A 9796-nucleotide genomic window follows, 5' to 3' on the forward strand; every position below is an offset into this window, starting at 1 on the left:
TCTGAGCCGATGATTGAGCCAAAGTTGTGTTAGCAGTATAAAGAGTTTTTTTCTGCCCTGGATGCAGTTTGCACTGTGCTACCACGCTGTTATACAAGAAAAATAAATGTTCACATCTCCCAAAGCGCCAGCATTTTCCTCCACTTGCACATGAACTGAAATCAGTTGTTCAAGTAGTAGGAAGAAAAAAAACCATATAAACATGAAACAGATTTTGTTTTTGTATCTGCTTGGTGCACAGATGCCTCTCTGACATCTGTCTGTGAAATGTGCTGTAAAAACCAACTTGTACTTAGACAACTGAAGAACCTTTGTAAGTAACAACATAATTGTAACTAATGTAATTACTGAATTTGCTACAGTAAAATGTTACATTACTGCATCACTGAAAAATGTAATGTAATTACTTTGTAACGCAACACAACGAACACGGGGCCAGACTGGTTTGGTGCTGCAGGGATATAACAAAATGATTGTGGCCATCATCTCTGACCTTTGCCAGTTACATTGGTGACAGATGGCCTAAAGAATGCATCAGTGAGAGACGTTACAACAGTAGACCAACACACATGTGGGTGTTTAGTACTCGTATAAAGAGTGTGGTGTCCGCTGTGACGTTGTCCTGGTGCTCTGGCTATTGAAGCTAATGTGTCTCTTCAAACAAGGAATCTTCTTACCCACCAGCCTCTTGAAGTGGCTCTGAAACTTCTTTCCTAGAAAGGTGTAAAACACAGGACTAATGCAACAATACAAATAGGCAACGTTTCGGGTCACATAAAGTGCATAGTCCAAGCTTTCTGCGCTAGAACACGATTCTTCAATGGAACTGGAGATCTGTATTGCTCGAAGAAGTATGACGATATTATATGGAGTCCAGCAGGCGAAGAATGTGAAGATGATGACAAATATGAGCTTTATGGCACGGCACTTTTCTTTCATGCGGGTGGACATGATGCGTATGGTGATGCTGATGTAGCAGTACATCACCATGAACAGGGGGAGAAGAAAGAAGAGCAGAAATTGCTGGTAGTAACTGAAAAGACGCCAGCGCTTCATGGTGTCCTCTGTGAATCCGGACTCCTCGCACATCAGTCCAGTAACAGCATGCTTCCAGACATTTCGAAGAACCAGCTCTTTCACACTCGCTGCAATACTGATGCACCAAACGATCACAGATGCAATGATAGCATATAGCTTTTTCCTGCTCTTGGCAGCTGCCACTGCATGCACCACTGCTAGGTATCTGTCAAATGTCATAAGTGTAAGGAAGAGGATGGAACTGTAGAAACCAATAAAGTAGGCACTGCTGACCATCTTACATAGGGCATTTCCAAACATCCACTCAGATAGATGGTACGTGGCCCAGAAGGGGAGGCTGGCGGCAAAGAGGATATTGGACAGGACCAAATTCAGGAGGAAGATGTTTGTCACTGTGCTGAGCTTCTCATACTTGTAGATGATGAAGAGGACAAGCCCGTTGCCAAGGTAACTCAAGAGGAAATTGACATAGTAGAAAACTGGGATGAATTTTGCACCAAATTCATTGACACCTTTCTTGTCACAGAGCTGGACAGTTTCACTGACCACGTAGCTTTGGTCAGTCGTCTCTGTGTCGTTAAACAGAGTCATAAAGATACTAAATTGGTCATCTCCATCGTCCATGGCTGCGGTTTACCCTGTGGCACAAGAAACATTAAAGACTCGTTTTAGTCAGGAAAAAAATGCTCATAAAACACAAGAAGGAACATCTGATGAGTTTAGGCACCTTGTCCCTTAGTGTGAGACTGCCAGACAGGGTTCTGCTAAAACATCTCAAAGGATCTCAGGGACAGCATGATATGCCATTATTCCCATAGCTATATAACTAGCTATGACACTATATTTGTGCACTAATGTAAATCAGCGCACAAGTAATCATTCCAATGTAAAATTCACAACAATAATTGGTTTCTCAGGAGCAATGGGCTCCAAAGAAGTTTATTCCAACTTCTCACAGGTTGATGAGATTAGCAAATTACTGCATTCTGCTTTTATTCCTATTTCACAGAGCATCCCAACTTCATGCTATATATTATCAGACACAGTTTGATGGGTACAAAAATGGCCAGGACTATTGAAGATCAATATAAGGCACTCCTTTCAAAGATATAAGGACAGAGTAGCATTATGAAATAACTAACCCAATCTGTCACAGTTCTGGGTCCGTTGGACCCAGCAATTGAGTTTATGTTTTGGTTTACTTTTGCATCATGGATTATTCTTTGTTTCTCTGGTACTTTGTGTTTCAGTTATCTTGGTGTTTTGGATTGTTTTCTCATTCTCTTGTTGTAGTGATGTTTATTATTAGTGTTTCATGTTTTATTGTGAAAGTCTGTGTCTTAGGTTAGTGTGTGCAGCTTTGTTCCCCCTGTCTCGTTAGCCCTGATCTCCCCCAGCTGTGTCTCCCTTCTGTTGCCCATTCCCTCATTACTACCCTGTGTATTTAAGCCCTGTGTTTTCCCATGCTCGGTGTCGCGTTGTACCCTCAGATTATGCCTGTGTGTTTCTTTGGTTTCTGTAGTCACGTCACTTCACGTTTGGTTTTCATGCCAGCAATAAAGCTGAGGTTCTGATTTACAATTCTGTGTTCGAGTCCTGCACTTGGATCCTCCTCTCCGCCTACCCGCACACAGAGCCCTGACACAATCATTGCATACTCCATCCTGTTGGGTTCATTTGTTTCAAAACGGAGAAGAGAAACTGCTGACTTAAACAAGCCCTGATCCTCTCCACTGGTGTGTAATAGAAATGACTCATTTTCAGCAAAACAGGCTCATTTACATTTGAACTTTAGAGTAGGCTGTTGTATTTGCAATGTAACAATCTGGAATAATGTTACATTAACCAGGCTCATCCCAACACAACGTGATTATTAAAAGTGCTCTTTTGCAAAAACAATAAAATATTTATAAATACCTCACATGTTTAACTTGCCACTGCAGTCCCATCAGATTGCAAACTGAAACTACATTTCTTCCTCTGAATTTTTCTGAATTGGCCATTTGTAACTACTTTTGATTTTCCCTCCACATTTAAAAACTGTTTATTTGCCTTGTTTGGAATCATCAGCACAACCTCACCTGTCTGAATCTACAGTTCAGACACAAATCAGACAAAAAACATAAAATCCGAGTAGAAAAAGTGATATTTTTACTGTAACAACCACAAACATGTTTATTGAATCATATTTCATAACTTTAAATGCAAATATAAATGGTCAATTTTAAAATCCTACGCACAAGTTTTGCAAACAAAGTTATTTGCAGCCATTTACCTTTTTTTAATGACCATTTCAAACTATTTACAGAACAATCAGCTGTTCTTCAATAAGATGCCACAAATTATTTGTGCCACTACAAAACAATTTCTGTCCACTATAAAGGAAACATCACAGCCTGATACCTGCAGGTCTGACAGCAGCAGGTGTGTCACTGCTGTTTCTACCTGGAGACAGCAGTCGCCTCATTGTTCTGACACACAACACAAAACTATCCACAACACCACACACTAACTACACAAGACAACACATTAACTACACGCTCCAAACACGCTAAACGTCACAAATCTCTCACATCTCAAAACTCGCTCTCTCTCTTTTTCTGCTCTCTCTCTCTCTCTCTCTCTCGCCGTCACTCCTCTCCCTAAACAACCAAATGTCATGTCGCCATATCATATTTGATTGGTCGACACGGTGCATTTTTCCACCAACACGAAAGGGCTGGGCTTTTTGCTAATAAGCTGTCGCGGCTCGTAGGATGAGCTGTGTGGAATTGTTAAAGGACCCAAAACGCAGGCACTTCAGATGTGAGGAAGCTTTATAAAGAAGGTGGAAAATACACAAGGCGAGGATGGCGAAAAACAGAACTGGGTAAACCTAAACTGGGAAAACTAAAGAGCAAACCTGAAATGATAACCAAACGGGGAGAATGACACAGAGACACAGACAGACGCAGGGAAACCACTCAGGATGATGGAGGAGATTGACGCAGACCAGAGAACAAAACACCATATAAGGCAGATGAACCAGCAACAGGCAGGAGAACACAGGGCTTAAATACACACAGCAGTAATCAGGGGAGACAGGAGGGGAACACACCTGGGAGAAATCACAGCTGACGAGGCAGGGGAAACGTAAGCTGAACACACTCACATGAGACAAGGACCTTCAGAATAAAACAGGAAACTAACAGACACAGAGGACTCTGTGTCTGTTAGAGGACCAGGCTCATTGTTAGACACTGACCTTAACAGAGACTCACGAGCAGACACAGTGACACCATGGACAGACAGAGGGAACACAGGCAGGCATAAAACAAAACTCTAACATTACAGCAAACCTTTAAGCAGTGGAGCGCTGGGCACTGCTTAAAGCTGTAGCGCCCAGATTACTTCCATAGACAGCTCCTTCAGCTGATGTAAGATGCGGTCTGTTTGATGAAAAATAGTAACGCGACTGCATTTTCTTGTTAGTAACGGTAACGCCGTTGTAACGATAGGAATAGTAATTAGTTAGATTACTCGTTACTGAAAACGTTACTTGTAACGCCGTTATTCCCATCACTGCTCTGATGAGCAGTGATGGGAAGAAGTCTTCGGGAAGAAGAACAACCACATTCACATTCATTCACCAGTGTATGAATGTATCTACATTACATTCAGGTCACATTCACATCACATAACATTAACTGTTAATACCTTATGTTACTGTTGCATTTAAGTCCATGGGAATTATGTGTTTTCCAAAATTCCAATCTGGACTACACACAAAAATATGCAAGATAAGGTGGTGAAAAGATGGTGGAACATTGTAATCCATTCTAAGTACGATTAACAAATCAAGTTTGTGCAGGTTTACTGACATGGACTTCAACAGTCAGTCGAGGAGCAAATTTTGTTGTTTTATTTAAAAACTGGTTAATAAAACGCAGCATGATAACTAGTAAAGGTCATCGCTATCCAGATCTTTACGTTTCTCAATAGCAGAAATCTGCAGGTCTTGCACAATTAAGTATTCCATGTAATGTTTCCTCTTCATTGAAATGAATAGATTTCAGTATTTTGTCACTTAACCGCAGCAGGCATCAACAGAAACCATGTAGCAGCTTTGATCGTCAGACTGCGATAACATACCAAAAGAAAAGCGACGTGGAGTAATATCACATCTCGTTTCACTGCTGGTGCAGCCCTCAGTTCAACCTGCTGAGTTCAACACTGCATTCAATTCTTATTGCAGGAGAGTTTACTTTAAAACATCGGTACGGTTTACTGTTATTATTAAGAATAGTTAAGGGTTGATTTAAAGTTAAAAGTGTATTAAAAGGGTTATATGCCATGAGTTACAGTCCTGTGCAAAAGTCTTGATCCAGCCCTAATTTTTTTAAATGTTGCTTTCAAAGAGTCATGGTTTGAAATTGTTTTTAAAAAGTGTTCATCAGCAGTGATGTGCAAGCTTTCTGAAGATCCTTCAGAGTTTAGTCGCTGGACATCGGATGTCTTTTCACTCACTTTCACAAAATTTTCTAGATACTCTTTAAACAGAAGTCTAATACTGCTATCTCACTTTCAGTCGAGGCTTTGTGCGTCGCTATTTTCAGAGGAAAGTTTACACTGAGTGATGAATCATTCACACATAAAAAGACACAAGATATGAACCGGCGCTCCGTCTACACATAACAGACCATAAAAAAACAATTTTAAATTGTATCTTTAAGCAGTTTGTTACTAGGAACCTGTTGCAAAAACACTTACTTGTGCCCATTACTTTACTTAAATAAAAACACTAAACAGAAACATTTTGCTGTGTATGAGAAAGTGTGTTTGACCAAACCTGCACATATAAATAATCTATTACAATGTTAACTCATAAATCAGTTAATACCTGCACAAGCATGCTTACTGTAAACTTGAATGCTATGATTGTTAAAGGCTCATTATCAGTATCAGTGTATATTATTTTGATCAGATGTTTCGTTATGGAAACAGATGTTTCCATAACACAAGTTCCCATGGAAACATCTGTTTCCACTACGGTTGCCTATTTATTCATAAATAGTTATAAACAATAAGCAATAGAATAAGAAAATATCAACACAACAAGTGTGTGTGTTGAAATACACGTCATCATAAAATGTTAATGATACTTTAAACTATATTTAATAACTGGACCTATTACATAAGCAGTTCAGTTTGTAAGTTTCAGTCAGGTTACCGTGACTGTTAATATCAAAACTAAAACTGGTTTTCAGTTCTAAGTACAGCCCTCTGCTTCGTTTGACATGATGAAAAACCTTCATCTCCCCCCTGCATTTATTCTGCATCTCCAGCTTTGAATATTTAGAGTTAATAAAGAAGTTTTAGTTACATATAAATATTACACCTATTTTTGAAAAAAAATAAAGTCCTTGATTTTAATGTCTTAAAGGCAATCAAACTCACCCGTGGAGAGAGTGCAAAATGGACAACAAGGAACCCAAGAATGCTGAGCCACTGGAAGATTCACGGCAACTGAACGTGTCAGTGATCAGCGAGTGTTTAAAGGGGACGTCTCAGAGCAGACCTGCAGAGGGTAGAGTGTGAGGAGACAAAGGGTGGACTCCAGCAGTCTCCAAACCATCTGATTCACTTTTAAAGAGACAAAAAGAAGACTGATGCAAACAAGGATTTTTGTTCTTTAGACTTCAGTTGTAACTGTATTTATGTTGGCTTTAAACACTTCTGCCAATAACACACACAAAATCATTTATATGTGTGGAAATTTTTTTAATTATCTATACATCTGAAAGCACGGTTTTAACCTTTAAAAAACTGCCCTAAAGCACAATAGCTAATAAGAACAATGTCAGGTTGCAAAGGTGTAAAACTTCTGTGTAATAATGATAGTTGATCATATCTGATACCACTTCCTTTCTTCTTCCTCTTTGCACACATATTTCAGTTTTGGTTCTCTTTCCAACAATAGGAAAGAGAAGTTAAAAGTAATGTCAGTCATAAGATTGCTGCCACTTTGGAAAGAATAATATCCAAACTAAACGAGAGATCTGAAACGAATGCAATTTGTTGTTTTCTTAGGACGTTGTGTGGGGATAAAAGAACCCACGTGATGGGGACAGTCGTGTGTCTATAAAGATGGATAAGCTGAGCAGCTGGAGAATTCACATCTACAATTATATAGTTATAATACCACAGAACTATAAACAGCAGTTTGACAGCCACATCAGACAAAACTGATGGGCCAAGAGGAAGCTTAAGAAAGCTGCTGGTGAAATGATTCAGATTTACACCCCCCCCTCACTCACACACACACACACACACACACTCACACACACACACTCACTCACACACACACACACACACACACACACACACACACACACACACACACACTCACACACGCACACACACACACACACACACACACACACACACACACACACACTTAACAAGAACATATGTGCCTCTTTCCTGGAACTATAAGAAAAAGAAAAGGTGTGAAACAGCTGCTGATTTCCTTGAACAATCATTTCTTTTCATACCTGATATCTGTCCCTGCAGGGACACCACCCATTAGACTGTGTGCAGAAAAACAGACGAATCAAAGTGTTGTTACGGTTGTAGATACAACTGATGTTGAAAAAGATATTGCTTATATTTATAAAATGATTCTGACGACACTGACTGCTGAGACACGTTTCTTTAATTTCAAATGTTTCAATATTATACGTGAAACAATTGAACTACTGGGTAATGTTTAGTACACAGTCCCAACGGTTGATTCTGCTCATCTGGACGTTTTCAGTGTTTAGTCATCATCCAGGTGACTTTTTCAGTCTGAGCTGACTGCAGGTTTCCAACCTTATAAACAGGACATTTGCACAGTGACTGAATGAACAATGGGCTGTGAGGTCAGTTCCTTTAATTAATTCAATTGATAAACATAATAATAATAATAATAATAAAAGCCCACTGATCAATGTCCATGAGTCCCAGTCACAGAGAGTTGGGGAATGGCTGCAATCACAGCATTGTAAGAGGTGGCCCCCTCCTCGATTCAGAGATGGTCTTTCCCTTTTCACGTAAATGGACTCCTTGACTCCGCCCACAAACCAGCGTTCCTCCCTGTCCAGGATGTTACATCCTCATCATTGAAAGAGTGTCCACTGGCCTGTAGGTGTGAACAGACTGCAGAGTCCTGGCCTGACGAGGTGGCTCTTCTGTGTTGTAGCCAGAGGTTCTTTGGTTTCCCCGATGTATAAATCCTGCCAGTCCTCCTGCACTTACCAGCGTACACTATGATACTCTGTGTCGGGGACCCGATCCTTGGGGTGGACCCGTTTTTTGACACAGCGTGTTTTGTGGTTTAAAAGCTACCTGGATAATTGAGCATGCATCATGAGTACAGAGTCTACCAAAGAAGAGCCCTTCACAGATGAACTCCTCTGAGAGGACAGTCACCATTCAGAGAAAGCTCATTTCCTCCACTCGTATCTGTGATCTCATTCTTTTGGTCACTGCCCACAGCTCATGACCACAGGTTGCTTTTATGCTTGGCTTGCTTTTCACCGTGATGGACCGGCACAGTGGCTGCATCACCCATCCATCTATACATCTCCTGCTCCCCTCACTTGTGAAGAAGACCCCAAGATACTTAAACTCCTCCACCTGGGGCAGCCACTCCACCTGTTTCCGGCCTCAGACTTGGAAGTGCTGATTCTCATTCCTACCGCCTCACACAAACTGTCCCAGTGCAAGCTGGACATAAAAGTAGAGTTTTCATGTTGTCATATACATCTGCTATAGAATGCTAATATATAATGAGATGTGTGTAATAAGCTGAAGGGGTTACATGAAGAGGATGTGGGATGTATGGAATCTTTGAAGCATCTACACTAAAGTCGAAACAACTCGTCGTTCAACTCCGAACAGAGATGAGGTACAACACACACTCAACAGCAAGAGGAAGCCAGGATGTCAGATCATCGTGTCATTTAATTTTAAATATAGAAACAGACCAACTTGTCATTAAACTGAACCCAAATGTGTTTTCCAGACCTGAAATTTTAATATGAAGTTATGAACTTTGTTCTTTTTAATATATTGTTTTCAAACTGTCTTGTCAGTAAGCTTTTGCAGCCAGAGCTCGATAAATGCTCTACAGGCTCCTCTTGTTCCCAGGTTTCTTTTGTCTCTTTATGTATTCATTTCTATTAGAGTTATTTCAGCTGTTATAGTTTAAGTGCAGTATGACAATGTCTAAGCTGACAGGCAGGAAAAAAGGAGGAACTGCTGCACCTGCACGAAGCAACACAGGAAGAACAGAAAAGCGTATTTGGTGATGTTCATGGACTCTAGACTGCATCCAAGTATTAAACAACAGTTTCTTTACTTAAAACGAATCGGTTCTTTTGTCTGTACTTGAATCACATGCTGGTTGAAGTAAAATCCACTGCGGTGCTGTGCAGAGACAAAATTACAAAAACTGCGTCACTGTCCTAAAATGTAATGATCTGAGTGCACAAGTCCAACCATCTCCATAAAACATTGTCTGAAAATCTTTGTGACAGTAGGAAAAGTGTTATGACCAAATGATAGTGCATCCACACGCACACATAGCTTCAAGTGTTGCTATTTTGGAAATTTGTTAAATGTTGACTGAGACCGAGAGCAAAAATAACAGGATAAAAAGCTGAAGAGAAACCACAGAAAGCCGAGCATGGCAAACATGCCTTCTTTATATCGGTGGTTGTGCGTTCGCTCTACA

At 40.3% G+C, this 9796-nt stretch overlaps 1 protein-coding gene across 1 annotated transcript; it reads right to left on the bottom strand.

The window, feature by feature from the left end:
- Positions 1-470: 470 nt before the first annotated feature.
- On the bottom strand, positions 471-6536 carry ccr12a (chemokine (C-C motif) receptor 12a). Its single transcript, XM_085378052.1, has 2 exons — positions 6475-6536; positions 471-1676 (listed from the first exon to the last, which is right to left on the bottom strand). The coding sequence occupies exon 2, from the start codon at positions 1660-1662 to the stop codon at positions 580-582; it is 1083 nt and encodes a 360-aa protein (XP_085234178.1). The 5' UTR covers positions 1663-1676; positions 6475-6536; the 3' UTR covers positions 471-579.
- Positions 6537-9796: the final 3260 nt, after the last annotated feature.

The sequence above is a fragment of the Diplotaxodon limnothrissa genome, linkage group LG18, assembly GCF_057381915.1.
Source record: "Diplotaxodon limnothrissa isolate DT_005_m linkage group LG18, D_limnothrissa_male_GT1.1, whole genome shotgun sequence".
In the NCBI taxonomy this organism is placed as follows: Eukaryota; Metazoa; Chordata; class Actinopteri; order Cichliformes; family Cichlidae; genus Diplotaxodon; species Diplotaxodon limnothrissa.

Coding starts and splice junctions, on each gene's coding strand:
- ccr12a (XM_085378052.1), bottom strand. CDS start 1,662: ATGGACGATGGAGATGACCAATTTAGTATCTTTATGACTCTGTTTAAC.